The 23,336-nt window shown below is 38.4% G+C and overlaps 1 protein-coding gene across 1 annotated transcript; it reads right to left on the reverse strand.

The window, feature by feature from the left end:
- Positions 1-9,491: 9,491 nt before the first annotated feature.
- On the reverse strand, positions 9,492-20,789 carry tsr1 (TSR1 ribosome maturation factor). Its single transcript, XM_016557006.1, has 15 exons — positions 20,602-20,789; positions 20,041-20,144; positions 19,724-19,952; positions 18,450-18,584; positions 17,885-18,333; positions 16,794-16,944; positions 15,761-15,930; positions 14,551-14,777; positions 11,863-12,022; positions 11,623-11,733; positions 11,302-11,434; positions 10,955-11,071; positions 10,715-10,855; positions 10,538-10,612; positions 9,492-9,768 (listed from the first exon to the last, which is right to left on the reverse strand). The coding sequence occupies exons 1-15, from the start codon at positions 20,717-20,719 to the stop codon at positions 9,590-9,592; spliced, it is 2,499 nt and encodes an 832-aa protein (XP_016412492.1). The 5' UTR covers positions 20,720-20,789; the 3' UTR covers positions 9,492-9,589.
- Between the last annotated feature and the right edge of the window lie 2,547 nt (positions 20,790-23,336).

The raw sequence follows: 23,336 nt of genomic DNA on the forward strand, positions 1-23,336 counted from the left end.
ACAATGTACAGCTAGTATAAAATATGAAAGCTGAAATAATGTATTCAGTTTCTCAGTTTGAGACCCCTGATTGTCAGAGACCCTGTGGCACTGGCTTCATAACGCGTCCTTGAGTCAGAATAATGCACCATGGGAACAGCTATTTAGCAGTTGAGCTGTTTGTTGCCTCGCACCCTTGGCCAGACACCCAACCCGAGCATTCTCTCTATGGCAGCGTGATGAGCACTGTTTCTATCTTTGTGGGTACAACCGCTCAATTTACCACATGCAAGATCACCGGGCCCCTATGCCAGACACACCCCTGAGAACCAACATCTCACCAGAAATTGAGCGCTAGGCCCAACATTTACGCACACCCTCTCCTAATTCACTCTAATGAGATGCTGCGAGACAGTTTTAGTGGATAGGCACACAGAGACAGGTCATTTGCATCCTCTGCCTTTTGTGAGCGTCCTGGCCGACACGCGGATGCATCCTCCGCTGGCAGTGTTGCCGTTTTCAGGAGATGAAAGCTAAATGAGAAGCTGCCGTGATTGATTGGGATAATGTGAGTGTGGGTTTGAACTGGGCATGTTGTGATTCAAAAGCTTGCGTTGGAGGGAAAGGCATGCACACCACTTGTGCAAACCAACCACTCTTTTTAGAGCCTGCGAGGGCCGATGGTGTGACTTCCTCAAAATACCTTCATCGAGCATGTCTCTATTGTTACCAGATGTCATTCTGACTTTCCAGCACACACTTTTGTACAGCGACACACGTTGGAGAATAAAGCCCAAAGTATACTTAAGTTTTGATGCAAACACTTAGCATAAGCGTACAGCCGAACGCACAGCCTTTCAAAGTATGGGCTGCATCCAAAATTGCACAACTAATTTGTGACATTGTACTGTAACCATCTACTGTGTGAGAATAGCTAATTTAGGTAATAGATTAGGTAATGGTATGAGGTTTAATCACAGCAAATTATCATTGGTAAAGCATTACAAGCAACACAAGTTACGTAATCAGATTACTTTTTTAAAGTAAATAGTAACACATTACTTTTAAATTTACAAGAAAATACCTGAGTTACTTTTTTCCTGTCCCCGTGTTCAGAGAAATCGAGACTAAGTGCAGAGGTTGAGACACTTCCTTCAGGCTGAGGTTCATTAAATTCCCTTTTGTTGTAAAAGGGCCTTTACAGTTGCCAAAAATATAGTTTTTTTCTTTCTTTTTAAAGGACATTTTACGTAACTTTGATAAATCACTAAATGCTTCGTTCCGGCATCCTCACTATTGTTACTTAGTGATTTTTTTGTGTTTTTTGGCTACGGCAGTTAACAGTTTACTTCCGCAATTCCCTCAGCCTTAATAGGGACTGTAAGAAACAGCGTAAGTGAAATGGCAATGGCGACTGGAAGTAAACTGTTAACTGCTGCAGCCAAAGAATGCTAAAAAAAATCACAAAGTAATCACTAAGCAACTAGAGACGATTGTGGAACGGAGCATGCAATCATTTATCAACATTACAAAAAACATCATTTAAAATACAAGAAAATGCTTGCTTTTGACATTAAAGGATAATTTACTGTGATCAAACCTCATACCATTACTTAATCTATTACATGCTACACTCATCACATGCACACTAGAAAGTTTCATCCTAGTTCAGTATCTGCACTTTCTCTGTCTTTATATCTTTCTTTCCAGACTAATAAAATGTATTTGAACTGTTTAAACTAGAGTTGAGTGTATCACTTAATTCCTTCAAACACATGCTTGTTCACATGGCGTCTATTGTTGTTGACATCTTCAGTAGTTTGTTGTTGTTGTTCCATCTCATCGGTTTAATTTTCATATTTTTTTTATTTATTTTATTTTTATTATTATTTTATAATGCAGAGGTAAGCTACTTTCTTTTCTTTTTTCTTTTTTTTATTTCTTTTTTTTAATGTGCAACACTTCCGATTGATTAGCTGCAATACGTAAATAACTAGAAGAATAACAATAAAGTGCAGTAAACGGAAAAGCTATTTGTGCTACAAACCAGTGTGTTTATGACTATAATAATGAACTAACACACCAGTTTGGAATATCAAGCATCATAATTAACTGTTTGTGAATGACACCAGAAGCCTTGCACATTCAAGTTACAAATAGCCACGTCTGCTCTTATGTTAAAAATGAGGTGAATACTTTGGGCTTAACCCGACTTGATGGTCTGTGACTCAGTGATACCAGGGTCACTGTGCCACCCTGGCCTGAGGGTTGCAAGCAACATGTTGGCACCAGCGGTCACCGGCCGTCTCGGTGTTTGAGCAAATTATCCATCTGTGGAGCACATGGCTGACTGCTCAGTGGTCTCTGCTCTCTAAACTCTCCTCATTAGCCCCTCAGAGCCACTCCACACACACACACACACACACACACACACACAGAAGGATAGAGCAGAGGAGAGCGATTGGCCTGCCAGGTCTCCTCGCGGTGATGTCAGCAGACAGGCATGCAGGGAGGCCCGGTGGGGGTGAGGAGGGGGGAGAGCAGGTTGGAAGTGCTTTTGGGGTTTTTTTAATATTTCACTCCCACCTGGTTAATCAAGGGAAGAATGGAGGGGGGTGGGCTTGTGGACTTTGTGTGAACCGTTTTCCTTTTGGGACCTGTCCCCGTGCTGTAATAGAGAATGTCTGCCCTCATTTACCAGTCATATTTTCACATTGTCCAATCGAATATGCGGAAAATGTACTCTGAGGTACAATCAGTCTAGCATAACAACTAGGGCACCTATCATGTCTAATCAAAAAGGCATTATATATATAAAGCCATTCCTAATGCTACACTCTTAGATGGGACAAATCTACCTCCAGTATCTTTTTGGCATCCTGTTGGAGAGACCCATACAAGGTAGTTTCAACATGTATCGTAATCAAATCAAAAGTTTAGACACACCTGCAGATTCTTTATTTTGACCATAGCTGCTTTTCTTCAAAGCAGCCACCCTTCCTAAGATATAAAGGCAGCTATATATTTTACATCTACATTTAATAATTTAGAAGACGCAATCAAAACCAACAAAAGAGCAATAATATGTTGTGACAAGTCTCGATTAGCCTAACACAGTAGATGTAGCAAGGTTTTTTTGTCTGTTTTTTTTTTTTTATAAAATGAAAAGAAGTACATAGAATGGAAAAAAGATGAATGTTAGTGTTAGAGGGTCTATTATTTAAAAAAATAAATAAAAGAACGAGTCAAAAGAATAGAAAAAGAGTAGAGAACGCCAGTGTTAGAAGACCATTTTTAAAAAAGAAAAAAGTCGAAAGATTAGAATAGAGAACGCTATAGTGTTAGTGGGTCAGTTTTTTTAAATAAAAAGAAAACAAGTAGACAGAATAGAAAAAGAATAGAGAATGCTAGTGTTAGAGGGTATTTTTTTAATATAAAGAAAACAAGTAGATAAAATAGAAAGTGCTACTGTTAGAGGGTAAAGTGTAGATGGAAGAGATGTATTTTTAGATAGATATTTTAGATAGATATTTATTATCATTATTATTATGTCTATTAACATTAATAGTAATTTTTACACAATTTTTTCTATGATTTTTTCTGTGGTCCCAGGAATATTTAGGATTGATTTTTAAAGTACTTTTACTCATTTCTAAATCGCTCATTGGCCTAGGACCTAAATACATTGCAGATATGCTCAATGAATATATAAACCTAACAGACCACTCAGATCATTAGGATCGAGTCAGTTAGAAATACCAAGGGTTCACACAAAACAAGGGGAGTCCACTATTAGTTTTTATGCCGCCCGCAGTTGGAATCAGCTTCCAGAAGAGATCAGATGTGCTAAAACATTAGCCACATTTAAATCCAGACTCAAAACTCAACTGTTTAGCTGTGCATTTATTGAATGAGCACTGTGCGACGTCCGAACTGACGGCACTGTATTTTATGTATAATCACTTTCAATTTTTAAATAATTTCAAAAGTTTTTAAATTCCTTGTTTTATTGTTGTGATTATTTTATTATGATTATTTTACTTTCTTTTATGTAAAGCACTTTGAATTACCATTGTGTATGAACTTGCCTTGCTTTGCCTATGCTGAGCACTTGTTGGCTGCTTTTCCTACACTTTCCGTTCCAACTCATATATTTACTACAAATAATAATTACAATGTTAGTTTAGCGAAGACATTTGTGCATAGGCGCAACTGACATTTATTTACACAAATATTAAGCATAAGCCTTAAGATGAAAAGTTTCACGAGGAACATAAATTCAGTCAGGTGTGTCCAAACGTTTGACTAGTACTGTATTTAATTTCATCCTGTATAGCAGCTTTGATTTGTGTGGTACAGTAATGCACCGAGACCTTCGGCAGTGGTTCAGGCCTGGTATCTGGGATATGCATTAACCGTGAGTGTAATGCACTGTGGCCAACTCTTTTCTCTGAGTTGCCTTAATGAGACAAAAGTGCACATTCTACAGCTGTTTGCATTGAACCATGAGATTTTCCATGTTTATATGCAATGATCGACAGAATCTTGGATGTCCTCTCTTCCTCCTCAGTGGACCCCAGGTCCATTTCCGCTAGCCTATTCCCTCGCACTCCCTCACGCCTCACCTCAACGCATCCAACTTCTCCGCGTCTATCTCATCTCGTCAAAGAGTCACGATCTGCGCACCAGGCATTTTGTCTGTCAGACTCCCTCCCCTGTTCGCTCGCTGGGTGAACTCCACTGCTTTGTTGGGAGGTCCTGGTCTCCATACCACCCCCGTTCCAGCCAGTTCTCTATCAGCACAAACGCACACACTACCCCTCTCCTCTGATTAATGGCAGAGCTGGGGCGGGTGCCAGGCCAGCTCCTCGCAAACCCAAGTGAAGTAAGAGAGAGGAAGGCGAGGCAGGGCTGCCGCAGCTGTGGTTTTGGAGCCTGTCTCTCAGCCCCTGCTCTGCCCCCTCTCTCCATCTCCTCACTGGCTCCTTCGGGGACACGCGCCTTGGCCAGGCCCCAGGAACCAGGGAGTCAGGACCAGGGTAAGGGGAGAGGAAGGGGGAACAAGACAGCGAGAGAGACAGAAAGAGATAAAGGGAGAGCGAGTGTACAGAAAATGACAGGATGTTTGATTTTACTGAGGAATTTCCAGAGGTTACGGTCGAGACGACTAGATGTGGCAAGAAAAGGGCGCCTAATAAGAAATAACCGAAGAAAACAGTGTAAAAGTAGCGCTTCTCTTATTTCCGCTCAGATTCGCTAGCAGGAAGCTGCTCTTACATTTCTGTTTATTTTGAAAATTTTGTTGTTTTACTTTCTCCTATTACAGATGAGAAGGTTGATTTTCTTTAGCAGGAAAATCAGTGGCTTTTAAAACTCCGGCTGAATTTGGAATGGTATACACTACCATACAAAAGATTGTTATTTTCTTTTAAGTAATTAATACTTTTATTCAGCAAGGACGCATCAATTATAAAGACATTTATAATGTTACAAAAAAATCTATTTCAAATACTGTTCTTCTGAACTTTCTATTTATCAACAAATCCTGAAGAAAAAATTCCACAAAAAAATATTAAGCAGCACAGCTGTTTTCAACATTGATAATAATATGAAATGTTCCTTGAGCAGCAAACCAGCATATTAGAATGATTTATGAAGGACCATGTGGCACTGAAGACTGGAGAAATGATGCTGAAAATTCAGCTTTGCCATCACAGGAATAATCACAGTCATTTAAAATTGTATTTCATAATATCACTGTTTAACTGTGTTTTTGATCAAATAAATGCATCCCTGGTGAGCATAAGAATATGCAGTAATCAAGAAACAGCAGGTGAAAAATACCTGCACGATATACTGGATCCAAGAAGTGCACATCCAATGGACAGTTTACTATCTATCCCATGAGGCCACAGGAGAGTTGTTGTTGTATTCAAAAATGCTGGTGCAAGATCCTATATCCCCTCTTCCCTCAAAAAAAAAAAAAAAGGTGATATTTTGTTCTAACAGATCAAATTAGCTTTTCTTAAAGAATATGCTAAGCTAGCAGGCTAAGCTGTTTGTTTTATGTCTGATATAGCTAAGCTGCTAGCTTGCTAACTACAAACACAAAGGGAAATGTTTAATTTATACATTTCAGCTTTGGTAACAATGTGGTATTTAAAAGACTAATGAACATATTTTTTGTGAGGAAGAATAGAATAAGAATAAACAGATCATAAAGCTATTTTTTGATAGGATTTTGCATTTGCATTGTATTCATACCAGACACCTGCATATCTATATATTAAGGTTCAAGGAAGAAGTTTACCTAGTATTTGGATGCCACTATTGTTTTTGCAATAGCCTACCATTTGGCTAGTGACACAGAAATGGCACGTAAATATGATGTAAAGCTTTAGACATGAGTGGACAGATCATGATTTCCCTGTTTTCTTTATTGTTTATCGTTGTCTTTAAACGTTCAGCTAGCAGATGAGTTATCCGAAGCTGTTGCTCCAGTAGATTTGAAGGGTTCTCCATGTACTTTGTAAGTGTTTGTCAACGTTCTGTGCCGTATTGCCGTCCCAGTCTGTGTGTGCGTCTCTCTTGCGGTGTTTTATGGGCTGTGCGCTGCGGTGCTCTGACCTTGCTCTCACCCCGGTGCCACCCAGCCAGTGCAGGACTCAGGCACCATTGGCCCCTGCCAAAATCCCACAGCGCCACATCTGCTATCCATAAACGCCAGCCACTCTTGCTCTCCATCTCCTTCTCACACCCCTCCATCCCCCTCTCAAACATATTTGCTTACTCTCGTTTTCCCAACTGAGCGGCACTTAAATTATACTCCTGCACAATCTGTTTTACATTCAATTTAAACACTCAGTGGTTCTCCTCTTATCTCTTCCTCCCCTGCAATCCATCTCTCTCTCTTTTTTCGTTCGCTCTCCTCTTCCAATGGAAAAATCTTTCACCCATTATGTCTTCAGTGGGATCCAGCTGTGTGTGGTGGCAGTGAACTGGGAACCACAGGACATTCCTGGTCCAAGAGGCCCTAAACCACCAGCATTAACTCCTTCAGACTGTGGTCGAAACCAATCACAAGCTCATGTGAGCGCTGTCCAATATACCTCTATGTAGTTTGTCCCTCACTGTCACAAACATTTCGCTTTCCATCAGCCGAGACACAATTCAACATTTCCACGTTAATCCCAAGCGGATGTTTCTGGTAAGCGGTGGGGATCGAGTGAAGGAAAAACTTGATGATTGCATTCCACGCATGTTTTGAAAGGAATATTCCGGGGTCAATACAAGTGAAGCTCAGTCAACAGCATTTGTGGCATAATGTTGATTACCATGTATAATCAGTTTTGACATGTCCCTCGTTTTCTTGAAAAAAAAATCAAGATTACAGTGAGGTACTGGAAGTGAACGGGGCCCATCTTTAAACATTAAAATACTGTTTTCAAAAGTGAAGACAAAGCATAAACAATATGCATGTTGACTTTTCGGTGTAAAGTTATATCCAATTTCACAACTTTGTTGGCATGGAAACTCTAAAGCGACGTGAAAACGTGATGAAAACATCTTTAAAGCTCAAGTTTGAACAAGGATGTGCTTTGAAAAAATGATAAAACTTAACATTACAGCATTTAATGTCCCTTACAATGTAAGTAAATGGAGCCAGTTTTTGTGGATTTAGGCACAGAAATTGTCGTCGCAATGTAACAAAAACCCTTAAATTATTAGAACAATTTTACCGCTCAAGTTTTAACAGAAGAATTAATACAAGTAATTTTTATAGTGTTTAAATCAAAGTTACAGCAAGGCACTTACTATTAAACGGGGCCAACTTTTAGCAGATTTAAAGTAGAATTGTTGTAATTTTTAAGGGTGTTTTAGGGTTTTTGTTGTCATCATGGCAACAAAGATGTAAAATAGTATAGAACTTAACACAAAACAGATTTTGTCCCACTAAAATCATGTTGGCACATATTTAATGCCGTTTTTAACATTTAACATCCTATACGCTTACATAAGTGCCTCACGGTGATCCAAATTTTTGCTTTTTTTAATGATGAGGGACGAGTCTAGATTAATAATCAACATTACGCCACAAACGCTGTCGATTGAGCTTAACTCATATTGAACCCGGAATATTCCTTTAAGGACAATCTCCAGCGTGGGAGGATTAGATTTCCTCTCTAGATCATGAACATTTGGCCAGGCATACCACACCCCATTCAGCTTTAAACAAGATGTGTTTAACACATTCCCGCTCAATGCCCCCGGTGCACTACGGCTTAAAAAATGAACGAGAAAATAAATGGAGTGCCTCAACTTAACCGTCCAGAGCTTCGAGTGCACCCCTAGGCAATAAAGAAGTATTACCCTAGTGCGATTGTTTTATCATTATTTGACTTTTTCCACCGTAATCAAATTCACAGCGCAGGATAAAAATGTACCTATTGAACTTTTGATACCCCGTTTCTTGGATCACGTTGTGTTTTTTGAGCCCAAAGCTTCACCTTCTCTTTTCCCAGACATATTGGCATGCGTCTGCGGTGTGGTCCCAACAGAACCTGGAGATGAATCATGTAACTGCAAGCATGCAAGAGCACTGTTTTATGATAAATATTACAATTCATAAATCATTGTTTCTCAGAAGAGCAAAAGAGCGAGGGGAGGGAGCACAGAGAGAACTGTAAAGCATTTGGGGATCCAGCAAGAAAACAACGGAGGGTCACGCTCCCTGTGTGAGAGAGTGTAGATGGTGGTGAAAAGGGGGCTTCAGGTCAGGGAACCACCAGGGAGAGGGAGTGGTGGAAGAGTCTGCAGGAATGAAGGAGAATAACAGCGCAGACGGCGCACATACACGCTCCATCTGCACCATAAAGGCCCATAGAACCTCGCTGTCATCTGCATATGGCAGCATCGCAGCGTAAATTATGGTCGCTATGCATTCGCTCACCAGCGATAATCATCCCTCGCCGTTGCCAGCGATTCTGAACGATGGCAGCCAGAGGACAGTAAGGGCTGCAGTTGTTGTTGAGGACATACTTGAGGGAGATAATATTCCAGCGTGAGGTTTGGTTTGAGCTAAATGATGAGAAATAAAAGATTGCAATGACAGTATTTACAATGAGAGTTTAGATGCGGGTTTTCGCCACTGCCTCCCTTGTAAAATCACAAGACGCTCTCACTTTGGGTTTAGGCTGGAATTTAGTTCTGCGCTACTCCGCAACACTGCGAAGCATGCGTTTAGTGACGAACAACATTTTTTTGTGTTTGTGAGAAATTCTTTCATGGGTTGATTTGTCAACCTGAGGCTGTAAATAAGCAATGCCATTATGTTTGTAATGACATTGGTTAAAAACATCCCAGACTTGTCAGATTGCCTCAAAAAGACATTTAACATTTCATGTCTGTAAAAGGAAACCATTTCCACTAATACGTGTTTGCCATCTAGTGGCCACTGAGGGATCTTTTTATGGAAAATGCTTTAAGAACACTAAAACAAGCACAGAAATGATATATAGACATTTAATTGTCAATTAAGAGCACAGAGAATCAATATCAGAGTATCCTGTGACAAAGGCAGTCACTGTCATGTTATGCTTCCATCCTGCCTCTACTCCATGTCAATGTCACAGAGGGCCGGTGGCGGCTCTCTCTTGACCCAGGGCAGAGAGGCGGGGACATAGGGGTCGTAGGTCCAGTGTGGATACACCCTCTTATACAGGTTCATCAGCACTGTGTCCTGAGAGCGCAGCTGATTGTCAAATACACACTTCATGTGGCCGTGAGTACCTGCCAAAGCACACAAATAAAAGTGAGTCAGTGGTACCTAACATTCCACATTCTTCCTTTTTCTCCCCAATTTAAAACTAGACCAGCTAGTACATTTTGTTACAATCATTTAAAGTCCTTATATTTTTTGTATATTTGATATACAATTACCAATATTGTTTTAGCAGTATTATTTAAGAACAATACTGATTACTTTTGTATTTATTACATGTTTATTTTTATTGCCATACCAGCATCTATGGCTATTTTCATGGCAAGAGCAATGTATTTTAAAATAAACAAATAGTAGTAAGATTACTTTTGTATAAATATCCAATTTTTCTGATTTTCTTTTTTTTATTGTTATAATTATTTTATAATTAATAATAAAATTATATTACTACTAATAATAATAATGATAATAATAATATTAATAATAAATAATAATAAGCTTAATTTAATACACCAAATTATTTTGTAATAATTAGTAAAATATTATGACTTAATGACAATGATTAAACTTAATTATTTTATAAATAATAATTCTGGATTAAAAATAATCAACAATTAATAATAATAGTAATCATCATCAATGAATAATAATAATTACATATATTTTTAATAATACAATTAATTATAGTCATTATAAAAAATCATGTAAAAATGTCTAGCAATCTAAATGGTTGAATATGTATTAAAATCTTTGAGCTGTTTGTCTTGCTGATCAAAACGCTAGTAAATAGTCAGTTCGTTAAATGTTTTTCTCCACAATGAATATTTTGTTTCTTACCTAATGCTTCCTTGATGTGTCCTCTTCGTCCCCATTTTGTACGTAGTTCTACTGGCTTAAACCACAGAATATCATCTGCAAAAGAGAAATGCTTTAATGTTGGACTCAATCATTGTTAGATCTCTGCACACACATCTAAAGGTAAACAGAGGAAATGACTAATGCCTTCCTTCTCACCTCTGTTAAAGAACATGTAACGGACCACAGCAGAGCGCCGATTGATTTTGAAAGGGTGTCCGCTCAGCACGATTCTCTTCAACACCACACGCTGAGGATCACAGCTCAAAAGAGTACCAGTGGCCACCAGGTCCTGCATACCTGTGGTAAAGGTAAAACAAAAAAGCTTTACCACATGCTGTTATGGTGAAGGCAGTTCTTTTGTTTTTGAGTTCAAATGTTTTGTATGATTCTCCCCACCATTGTCTCTCTGTTTGAAGACCAGAACACCAGCGGTGGGGAAGGTAATGGGGGCATAGACAGATATCACTGTAGGAGCATCAGGACGCAGAAACCGCTCCATCTTGTGTTTATCAGCTAAAAACAGAAAAAAAACTGATTTAATATCATTAAAGGCATTTATTAGGACTTAAACCTGTCAGATACATCATGTAAACAAAACAAAAAAACTTGTTTAAAAGGATAATTTACCCAAAGATCTTATTTTTAGACTGACACAACTTATTCAGAAACAAATCAACCATAGCCCTGAACAATTCTATAAAGAAAGATATATAAATATGAAGAACGTGATGATCTCTTATTACCAGAAGTGTGCTGTGAGAAGATGGCTGAAGCTCTGAAGCGCCTGAAACCGCACTGAAACACCAGGTCTTCTTTAGACTTCACTGGTTCTGTGTTGCTCGGGTGCTGCCGCACCAACATATGCATCACTGACATCTGCAAAATAGACAATTATTTCAATACTGACTATAATCATTTGTGAAAAGAATGCCTTTGAACTGAACAGTACTACTGTATTTCAAAACACAAACATCACTAGTACATTTAACCCTTTTGGAAAATTTGATATGATAATAAGTAATTACTTATAAAAAATATTCAAGAATCCTCCAAGCTGTAAGTACCTTCTGTTCATGTGGTAGCAGGGACACTAGAACTAATGGTTTGCCGGTTTGAAAGCTCTCCATTACTGAGGGAGGAACATCCACAATATGAAGAGTCACGTACCAGCCTTCCTGCAGGAATAAAAGGTGGATTTCCAAATAAAATTCCTTTGGTAAACAGTGAAACACCACAGTTTCTGGGACAAAGCCAAGATATTCGTGAGAACTCTCTAAAGAACACCCCTTTCCCCCCACACAAACCATTGCTCCTTCCTCCTCACTAGCGGCATCTGCTAGTATTCGGCGGCGCATGCGCTCAAAGTTCTGGAACTGGTAGATGTGCGAGTAGTCGGGAGGCAGATTCTCCAGGGGGTCCCATGGGGAGGAACGGAAACTCTTCAGACCTCTGTACTTCTGAAACCTGAACGTACAGAACAGACCAGTCAGCAGATACATACACTAGTCTACTACTAGGGCTGTGTATCACCAGCAAAGTCACGATACGATACGTATCACGATACAGATGCCACGATACGATACGTATCACGATACATGTTTGCACTGAATTTCACCTCAGAAGAATTTAGAAAAACAGCTGTTTATTAAACACTGCTTACTATAGTGCCATTTCTAACTATTGGCAGAGCTTGTAAAATTTTAAACAAATTAAGCGTGGTCCACTGCTGCACACGTGCCACAATATCGATACAGGGCCAGCTGTATCGATGCTCGTATCGTCAAATCTCTGTGACGATACATCGTCGTATCGATATTTTGAACACAGCACTATCTACTACCATTCAAAAGTTTAGCTTTTTCTAGCAAGGATGCATTAAATTGATCAAAAGTGACATTTATAATGTTACCAAAGATTTATTTGCAGCACAAGATTGATAATAAATGTTTAATGAGCATCAAAACAGCATTTTAGAATGATTTCTGAATGAGCATGTGACACTGAAGACTGGAGTAACGGCTGCTGAAAATTCAGCTTTGTCATCAAAATAAAAAAAAGTTATTTTAAATTGTATTAATACTATAAAATATTACTGTTTTATTGTATTTTTGATAAAATAAATACAGCCTTGGTGGGCATAAAAGACTTTCAAAGCATGAAAAACTGACCCCAAACTTTTGAAGGGTAATATAAAGCTATATTTAAAAATAACCAATACAGTTGGGGTTACCAATACTGGATATTATTCATGTGTGCTTACTTTTAACATTTAGATTAACATCTAACACTCATTTAACTTTTAAAAACACTTATTTATTTTTTTATTATATTTGTTATATTTAATAACACACAGCAGATATCCAAATAATCATCCAAATTTTCATAGTGAACATTAAAACGGTGATATTTTAATTACATATTTAATTTTCATTTATTTTAACCAAACAGTACTGAATTTTAATACTGGCCATAACATGCAAATTAGGGATGCACCGATACCACTTTTTCCCGTACTCGCCCGATACCAATACTTTTATTTTTGGTACTTGCCGATACAGAGTACCGGTACCGATATTTTTATTGCATTTGTACATTTTTTAAATATTGGGTACAGAAACCAAAAGAGTATGTATAATGTTAGTTGGTTAACTTCATTTATCAAATAGATACAGTCAAACCAAAATTTATTCAGACACCTTCAACATTTCTCACATTATCACAGTTTATTTGTTATAGTTTAGAAAATGTTAATAAAATATAACAAGAACTCCGAGTTAAATTGTGTCAGAACAAATTCAGCTTGATAATGTTAGATAACTTTGATAGAAAGGCATGTAATGGATTACAATGCATCCCTAATGCAAATAATTATCAGTTATCATTAGGGCTGGGTATCGTTCAAAAATTTTCGATATCGATACCGATACCTTGACTTCGATACCGGTTCCTGAACGATACTTTTTTCGATACCAATTTTATGAAATCAATTTTAACAAGATTACATTATCTAAAAAAAAATCTTTGGTTTTATTTTTCAGCTTGTTGATGTTTATACAAACTCAAAGACTCGTCTCCTGAGCCACTGCACAAAGGAACAAAATGTAACAAACAAAAAATCAGTGCAAATAGTTTTAAAGCTCAAATAGTCTTCAGTTTACACATCGGTTAGCTACATTTACACCATAACACGCGCTTTCGGTCGTGTAACGTTAGTATGAATGGACTTCTGCATATGATCGGAACTCCACACAGCTCCCGCGCTACTCTCCATTGGAAATTAATGACCGGTCTGTCGCTTGTCGTTTGTCGGAGATAGTGGAAAGCCGACTTGAAACGCAGTGGAAACGCCAGTACGATGAGGATAGTTTTCATTTTAGAACATAAACGCACCAGTGTAAATGTAGCCTTACATCTAAGGGGGCTGGGACGCATTCACACTACAGCCTCACGTGTGCGCCACTCTCTGGGTGTGTTCGACTTGACGCGGACCGACTGTGCAGACCGATCGGTGTATTACAGTACCACGAGAGCTAAAGAGAGCAGACTGCTCCGTGCGCTTTCGAATCGCTCTCGCGGATGATCGATCTGCGCCGCGCCTCTAGTCGAACACACCGGCTAGTGCTGCAGGCTTATTGGCTCACTGACGCTGATGAGATTAACCCCTTAGGTATCGAAATTTGGTACCGAACGACGAGACGTTTTTCGATACTCGATGGTATCGAGGCAATTCGGTCGGGTGCCTAAAAAGTATCGAACTCGATACCCAGTCCTAGTTATCATTAACGGCAAATTTTAATATCTGCTCATCCCTAAAGGCTGTGAATTGTCATCATATGGAAAAGATCTCATTCATAAGTCATTGTTGTGTTCCATGGACAAAACAAAAACATAAGGGTGAATAAAATAAGACAGACTTTTAATTTTTATGCGAAGTTTCCTTTTAAAATTTCAAACATGGACAGGTACATGGCTGGAACTGTCCTGCATCTTACCGTGTCTTGGCTGGGACATCTAGGGGAGTGTCGACTTCATCAGGGAACATCTCATTGGCACGTGCCTCTCTGTATCTCCTCAGTCCCTCTCCCTCCTCGGCCTCGTCCATGCCTTCGTCATACTTCTGATCGGCTCCGGTGCGTCCGGTGGAACTGATCTCCTCCTCTTCTTCTTCTTCTTCCCTGTCGTCATCGTCTCCTTCAGAAGCGCATTCAGACCCAGCATCCTTAGAGAGGAAGAGAAGCATGTAAAAACATTTCTCTAGACATACATCCACGTAGAGTCTAGCAAACCCAAACAAAACACGCCACTTCTTTGAAGACTGAGATGGGGAAAAGGACAAGACATACCGCTGGGGTGCATTAACCCCCCTGTGGGGTCAACCTGCAGAACAATCGCAGGTGCAGTAATAAAAATAATCTCTGTAATCATCTGTAGTACCACTTCCCTATTGTTAACATCTTGCATTGAAAAGTCTCCTTTGGTGCGCCCCAAAACTTCAAACGCATGCTAATTATGATTAAAGAAAATAAATGGACCAGAGCTTCCATACTTGTCAAGCTTCCCCTTGTTCTTTCAAGCCCAGCTGGTATAAATAAATGGCCGCCCCCTCCACAAGTCTCGACAGGAAGTTCTGTCCAAAGAGCAGGAAGACTGAAGGCTTCTCTCGGGACTCCCTCTCCAAACACTATTGTTGCGTCGAGGTGCCTGGCACTAAGGCCAAGCAGCAGACATTGAGAAAACAAACAGTGCCTCTCCACCACGAAGCGCACAGTCACGTATGCACTGTTCCGCCCACGCTGTGCCCACCCTCCATCTCATCCTTTTGACTTTATTTAGACCTTCAATCATTATCGGGCAGTCTTGGGTTTAACCCGCTTTAGCCAAGCTTGCTCCTGATTGGTCGCTTCTGCTGCCACCTCGCAGGTTGCCATAGCAACAAATATACAAAACAAAACCTGCTTTCTTCCCAGGGTCTGAGGTGTCATTGTTTATAGAATAAAAAGAAACCTACAATCAGGCATGTGATCAGCTAAAGACGAAAAACATTGAACCCCCCCCAAACAATAACAAAATTGTTTCCTTCCGATTTACACAATTCACCTGGGTCATACATATCAAGTAAAAAAAAAACTGGAAATTTGTATGGTATGGAAAAATCACATCAAAAACCTGTGACTGCCCTGTATCAAAATAATAAAAACCCACCTGAGATTCATTATCACCATCCATTTCATCTTCCATCATCTCATCTTCATCATCACAGCTGTCAACGTCATTATCATCCTCCTCCTGCTCAGCATCATCAATGATCCATGTGGCCTGGTAGTCAGACGTCCCCTTTGGTACTTTCATCACTCTCCTTTTCTTTCTGGCCTCTGAATATAAATGAATAGATCACATCAATAGTTTGCAAAATATCAGTATTGTCCATAAAGAATTTTTTTAGATCTTTTCATTTAGGTCACTAGTATACATTCCTGCTGCCTACTGCTATTGGTGGGTTGCACTGATCACAAATGAGATGTATTGCCATTCTGTGTTGACAATCCATCAATTTTCCTGAGCTAAAAACAAATATTCTGGAGGAGAAAAGTCTTTGTATATGAGTTGCAGCAGTGCATTATGCGTCATATCATGAACAAGATGAGAAGTTATCAAAGTATGATCTGAACTCGCTCTGAATGCAATCATTTATACCCTGTATGTGGGCAGACACAAATCATATAGAACAATAAAGCCACTCACACTAATATTAACATCTCCATCTTGATGACACGACTAAATTATCTCATAAGAGATGGATCAGATATATTCATTTCTACTGGATCCTGCAATATTGCATTGTAGTCACTAAAAAGGAAATGCTTCCGCTGTCAGTGTGCAATGTTATTTTACTATCATTTATATATAATAGTTTAATTGAATTGAATTAGCTTTTATTTTTATGTTTTTGACTTTTATTTTAATTTTAGTTTCTTTAAATAATTTTAGTTTTCTTTAATTTTTTTATATTACTTGAATATTACTATTTATGTTTAATTTATTTTCATTTGTTTTTATTTATTTTCCAGAAAATAAGTCTGAACTTCAACTTATTACAGTTAGTTGCAAAGGCAACATTTTTAATTTTTATTTGCTGTTTTTTATCCAATATTTATATTTTATTTCAATTAACAAAATGTTTTTAATAGTTTTAATTCTCAATAATACACCTGGTTTGAACAGGGTAATAAAGTACCTTCTGCCTCCTCCAGCTCTGCTTCTGTGGGCCACGTTTGCTCCCCATCCATGGGATCCACTTCTGCCTCCACCTGCAAGCTCTCCCTCTTCTCAGGGTCTGCTTTCATCAACACCCGAACATCCCCATTCATAACCCCATCACCACCATCCTACAGGACACGTACAAAGAAAAAGATAAAGAAAAATAAACCAATAAACATCATACCATAAATCAATCAGGTACAACAAATAAAGTCTTCAGCGTCAAGCAAGTAGTCAGTTCACAATTAAAGTAAAAATACTACATGATAGCACAAAATTACAGGCAACCATAATATAATTGACCAATGGGTTTTCACTGGGGGATTTTATTCAGTGTTTATCAACCATTTAAATTAGTTATAAAAAGTGTTATTTCTAGACTAGGTTAACTGCCATAGGCATTTTTACAATGAATATACTTTTTTCTACTAAAACCAAGCTCTAAAATATCTTGTCAGTTACAAATTGTGAATAAAACATTTTTAAAAATCCTTATTAATTCTTCACACCAGTAATAATAAATCCTTCTAATTAATCCATTAATTAAGGAGACCATTAATATTAAGGGCATCATCAAGTCTTCAAATTAAGGAGGCAGTGGGCCTCCTTCAAATATTGTTGTGGACAATAGGGGGCCTTGGAGTCAAAGGGTTTAAGAATCACTGCTTTTCTCACTTGTTGAGCCTGGTTAGGATACGGTGTTGAACTTGCAATTTATGAATAAATGAATGAACAAGTTGCACATTGATAACAGTGTTGGGGGTAACGCATTACAAGTAACTAGTAAAGTAACGCATTACTTTTTAAACTTACAAGAGAATATTTGAGTTACTTTTTCAAATAAAAGTTACATTTTTTTCCCAATTTATTGATTGACAGCTCTCCTGTCCCCATGTTGAGAGAAATCAGAAGATGTTACTGTAGTTCTAAAATAAATATGAATATGCATTAATTCATCTCACTTACAAAAAAAAAAACAGATTCAGTATTGTTCCAAACCCTCTTATGAAATGATGAACAAATAAATGACAATAAACCCCTATTACAACAAAATAGTAGCCTCCAAACCATCATCTCGATGTCTCGTCCTGGCTTCACCAGTCGAGAAGCTGCTGTCACGATGGGTAGAGGATCTGCAGGAGCATCGATCTGGCTAAGCTGAAAGTCTCCATGACCTGTGATATGCACCAGCCTGTTGACTTGCAGAGGAGAGCCTCGAATATATCCTGACACACAGAGGGTCCCTAACCCTGTGGCTGGGCCCCCTGTCCCATTCTGGCTGGTGTTCGGTATATATGTGGCTCTCTGAGCCAGCAGGTGCGAGCGGCGAGAGCGGAAGCCCAACCGCCTCTGCTTCTGTGCTGACAGGTGCCTCAGCAATAGATTAGCATCCTGCTCGCTGTCCACAGGGAAGAGACGCGCATCTGGGAAATGAGACTCTACCAATCGGGACAGCACTCTCCGAGACTCAGTGCGTTTCTTCACTGCTAGATCAGCCACTCCCTGACACACCAGTGCTGCAGGGCAAAGAGGAAAATAATTGATTCTGATTGGTCAATTGTGACATTCTATTAAATATCTGTGCATAATGACTGCTGAACTGCATAACTGATCGTTTCCAAAAATATCTTACCATGACTTGGCAAGCCCTGTGCAAAGAGACAGGACAGGCAGTATTCTCCATAGCTGTCCCAACCATAAGTCGACTCCAACACAAACATCAAACTGTCTGCAATCTTTGCCACATCTAAGAGTGCATGCAAGTCAGCTGGAATGAGACAAAACAAGATTTTTACAACCTTTAATCATAGCGCAAAGTGGATGTCCCTTCTTAAGCTACACTTGCAATATAAAGAAAAACAAAGAAAATATAACACCAATGTTAATAAAAAAATAATAAAATTCTATACAACTTTGCCTACTTTCATTTAAAATAAAACATTAATTAAAATTATATATATATATATATAGAGAGAGAGAGAGAGAGAGAGAGAGAGATATTTGCTAAAAACTACATTTAACAGGGCTATTAAACTATAATAAGTCTATATAATATACTGTCAGCGGAGGCGGAAGCGGAAGCGTTCAGCCCTCGTGTGAAGACCTACGAGTGTAAAGACCTGCGACTTTACCTGTGCGACTTTAACCGAGCAACGAAACCGGGCAACACACTTAAGTACTCTAATTTTTCCCTTTGCACACTCCTTTCTGTCCTCTTCCTTCCACCTCTATCAAGTGTTTTCAATGCATTCCGGTTGTCTTGCAACAACGCGCTCACATCACTCGCAGACGGCAACACAATCGTGCTAACCTGCGTCCTATCTGTACATCTTCTACTGCACCTCTTTCTTTTTCTGTGGGTCTCTGGGATTGTCTGGATTTGTATAGATAATAGTATCTATACATAGTGCATCCTTAAATACAAACACACTTTTGCAAATCATTTTACAAAATGGTTAATGACTTCATACATCAACTAAAAAAAATTATATTATTATTACATAAATAAATTAGTTCTGACAAAGAGGTCTTGTCATAATTAGTATACTTCAACTTTGCAATGCAATTAAATTCATACATGTTTCTTAAATATCTACACTTTTTGGAAGAAAATAATTTTCATTAAATTGATTCAAAGTGACATTAAAGGCATTTATAATGTTACAAACGATTTCTATATTAAATAAATGCTGAGCTTTTGAATTTCCTAAAATCATGAATCGTAATTTCCAAAAAAATATTGAGCAGCACAAGTGTTCTCAACATTGATAATAATAGTGTTTCTTGAGCACCAAATCAGCATATTAGAATGATTTCTGTAGGATCATGTGGCGCTTAAGACTGGAGCAACAGCAGTATAGTGTCAGACATTTGAAATTCCACTGTACATCATTAGCACTTATTTACCTGTGTCTGGCCTGTAGAAAATTAATCTCTGTTTAAAGCGGGGGAGAACGAGACCAAAACTGTCCTTGGCCCCAATGACTCCTTGATCTTCATGCAACACACCACCAACTCCTTCACCCCTCAGTATTTTTGTGACAGCCCCAGCATCCACTCCTGCGTGAAGGGCTATGACTGCCACCAGATGAGGGGGTCCATCCCTGCTACCCAGCTTCCTTTTCTCTGTCAGCACCTGTCACCATCATCAACACCCAAAAAGAGATGCGTTAGTCAGCTAATCTCCAGTCTGTAAACCCTGTAGAAGACTATGTTTACTTTACCGAGTCTTTTTTGTTGCGTCGCAGCTGGTTGGCTTTGTTTCGACGGTCCATTTTCCTCATCTCTCTTCTCTGTTTCTTGGTGAGAGCCATGACAGCAACTCTACCTATTTAGGATGTATAGAGTCATGTTTATTGTCTTACACTTAGCATTAATGCATTGTGCTATTTATGATCGACACAAAACGAACCAGAATTTTTATGTAAGAATAGTGTCTATGAGAAACCTTTACAGCCAATAGTGAAAAGAAAAACATTTTAAACCAGACTAAGCTGGTCTGTTGGTCTCTCAACCTGGTCAGGCTGATTTTAGTGAGGCTTTGGGCACTTTTGAGCTGTTCAGGCTGTGAGACCAGCTTTAATCAACTTAAGACCATCAAGCATCCTAGGCTGGCTTTTGTCAGCAGGGCTAAAGTTAAACGTATAAACTGTATGCACAGAAAAACTTTAATATAAAGTCTCATTGATCATGTCTCGGGTCTTTAAACACGTGTTCAGTCAGACAGGCACTGCCCACATGACGGTTCCCGCGTGTGTATTTTTTGATAAACTCATCAGACATACCCTTGTTCTCCCGCCCGATCTCGCCTTTAGTTCGGTGTTTTCCATGCTTGTGCTGTTTGTTTTTCTGTTTATAAGCTCCAGGTCTGTGCGCCTGCTGCTGTTCGCCTCCTGCAGCCATTTTCTGTCATGCCGCACATGTAAACTTTAATGACGTCATATCCACGCGCCTGGCTTTCCTTCTGCAGAATCGTCACTGAGTAATAAAGTGCGCGCGTGCCACCTACTGTTGTTCCGCTGCATCATCCTCGCATAGATAGAAGGGATTCACGGCTGTTAATCTCATTTACCAAAACCTATAGTGAATTTTATGAAATGAAAACTGTCAAATAACATTTTTACTCGCAAAATTTAGCTTAAAGGAGATTTTACTTTTAGGACTAGTTATATTTTTTTAGCATTATTAAGTTATTTTTTATAAAAATACAATAATGTGGGGAAAAAACATAAATGTTTTTATTTGTTAATATATTATTTATATTGTAATGAATTTGTAAGGTATTTAATGACAATTGTTAGTATGCATCATCATGGTAGTATTTCTCATTCTGACTTTAATGTATACTTTTATATTAATAATAAATCTTAAAAATACTTTGGATATGTTTGGATTTTTTGTTTCTTAATACACAAACGTAGATGCACACACATTATTTACTGCATTAAATATATCTGCAAGCTGTCAGAGCTGTGGTGCAGTGAGTAGTGCCCAATTTTATGCACATGCTGGTTCGCATCGAGCATTATATCCTGATCATTTTCTCTTTTTTCTCATTCCATTAACCTATAAATATGTCTGAAAAACCCTGTAAATCTAAATTTAAAAAAAAGACTGTGAGCTGGATTTTACAGTACATGTACGTCCCCTTTTTTCTCAGGAAATACTGGGAGGTATAAAGCACACATTAATTTCTCATTACCATCTATGAAGGACATAGCTTGTCGAGATGTTTTTTCGTGTGTGTTTTTCTTTTCTTATCGTTTCCTGAGCAATTTAATTTCAGCATGGTTTCTCAATCATGCTTGTGGGTTGTATTATTTTATATCATCATAAAACACCATAAAAAAAGAAAACAAATAATTGTGTCATCATATAGTCATAGCCTATTTTATAAATAGATTATCCATAGAGGAAATCATAAATCATTCTCAGCACAAAAAAAAACCCTTTTAAGACCTTCTCTAAACATTTGATAAACACCAAGAGTTCATTCAAAATGTATAGCCATATTAAGTCAAATGGCTCATTTAGTCTCTAGAGAACTTCTTTGTTGTTTTATGTTGAATCACTATAACACACCACCTTGTCTCTGTAATGACATCAACAGGATGAAGCATGGCTCTTTAAATCCCATTCATAAAACAGGTACCATAAGTCTCAAAACCCTCTGTTTGCCTGGATACAGTGACAGCATCCTGCGTTCTCATTGGCTGGGAGACATGGCCGCTTCAGAACCAACCCAGAGCGCTAGTTCTCTGCTCTGTTTACCAATTGGTTGCTTGCAGGCTTGTTGACATCACTGTAATAATTTTGCCCAGGGATCAGCTTTAACCTCTTAGTGATCCATAACAATGATGATAACCAATATTAAGCAATACCCAGAAAACCTACAGCTCTTTACATTTTTAGGTTTAAACTGTGATGAAATGTGTAAGGCTGGGATTAGCTTACTGTATGCTAACAACAGAGGCCAGCTGTAATCCTTTTCATTTTATTTTTATGACTTCTGCTCTGCTTGTACTAGTTATCTTCAAGTCTATCTGTGTGAGTGCTGGTGGGTTTTCAAACTTCAGACACAGAATCATCAGGATCATTTAGGGATTTTTTGAGGAGACAGCAGCATCATATGATTTGTAAGGCATTTGTTAGTTTAGCATATGGGAGTATCATGATCATCATAATTGGTAAATCTCCAAAACATTTCCAAGATACTCCCATATGTATGTAAACTGATAGCTTCATGTGATACACTTTTAAAAATGTATTACTCAAGAAATTCCAACAAATGTAATCATAATGCTGAAATTGCATTGCTGCACTGCAGCCACTTCTTTTCAAGGAATCATGTTTCATTACATTTTCCTCTGATTTGATCTGTGTTTACCTCTACAGAACTGCTGCAATTAAAATGAATTTGAATAGGGTGGGATATCTTAATACTTCTTTTAAAAAAAATAAGAATTTAAATCCATTACAGAGCTTTGGCTTTCCTCATATATTTTGGCAGCCCCAGCAAACAAAGTTTTAAATATTGATAAAGGACATATTTATATGTATAGCTGTTTATTATAGGGGGTTTAATGCTCTGTCTCTAGGGGCCGGTGGGAGTTTCCCACATTTAGAGTGCGGAACTGGCGTTCCAGGAACCAGGACGAGAGGAGGAGGGCAGCATTGGACCAATTCTTTTTAGCGAATCGGTTCGCTTCATGAACCGGTTCAAAAAATCCGATTCATAGAGTCGTTTGAGTCGCCACTCCAAAGCGCTCCAGAAATACTCGCGCGCCATTACGATTTTGTGGTACGTACATCGTGGTACATTCTAGTAAAATACCACTGTTTATCACTATGTTTTGTATTTATTACATACTTACATAATGTATGTTTGTTTTAAAGATAAGCGACTTCTGTTCGTGTGCGTAACTACTTTAAAGTTACTTGAAAACACTATTAAAACGTACTGCATATGTACTATTAAAATCCCCCAAAACCTTGTGTTTTTAGTTGCTTTTAGGGAATA

The sequence above is a fragment of the Sinocyclocheilus rhinocerous genome, unplaced genomic scaffold, assembly GCF_001515625.1.
Source record: "Sinocyclocheilus rhinocerous isolate Xijiao unplaced genomic scaffold, SAMN03320098_v1.1 scaffold166, whole genome shotgun sequence".
Taxonomy (NCBI): Eukaryota; Metazoa; Chordata; class Actinopteri; order Cypriniformes; family Cyprinidae; genus Sinocyclocheilus; species Sinocyclocheilus rhinocerous.

Coding starts and splice junctions, on each gene's coding strand:
- tsr1 (XM_016557006.1), bottom strand. CDS start 20,719: ATGGCTGCAGGAGGCGAACAGCAGCAGGCGCACAGACCTGGAGCTTAT. Junction 20,145..20,601: donor GATCGGGCGGGAGAACAAGG/GTATGTCTGATG, acceptor CATCCTAAATAG/GTAGAGTTGCTGTCATGGCT. Junction 10,856..10,954: donor CTTCAAACAGAGAGACAATG/GTGGGGAGAATC, acceptor CCTTTACCACAG/GTATGCAGGACCTGGTGGCC.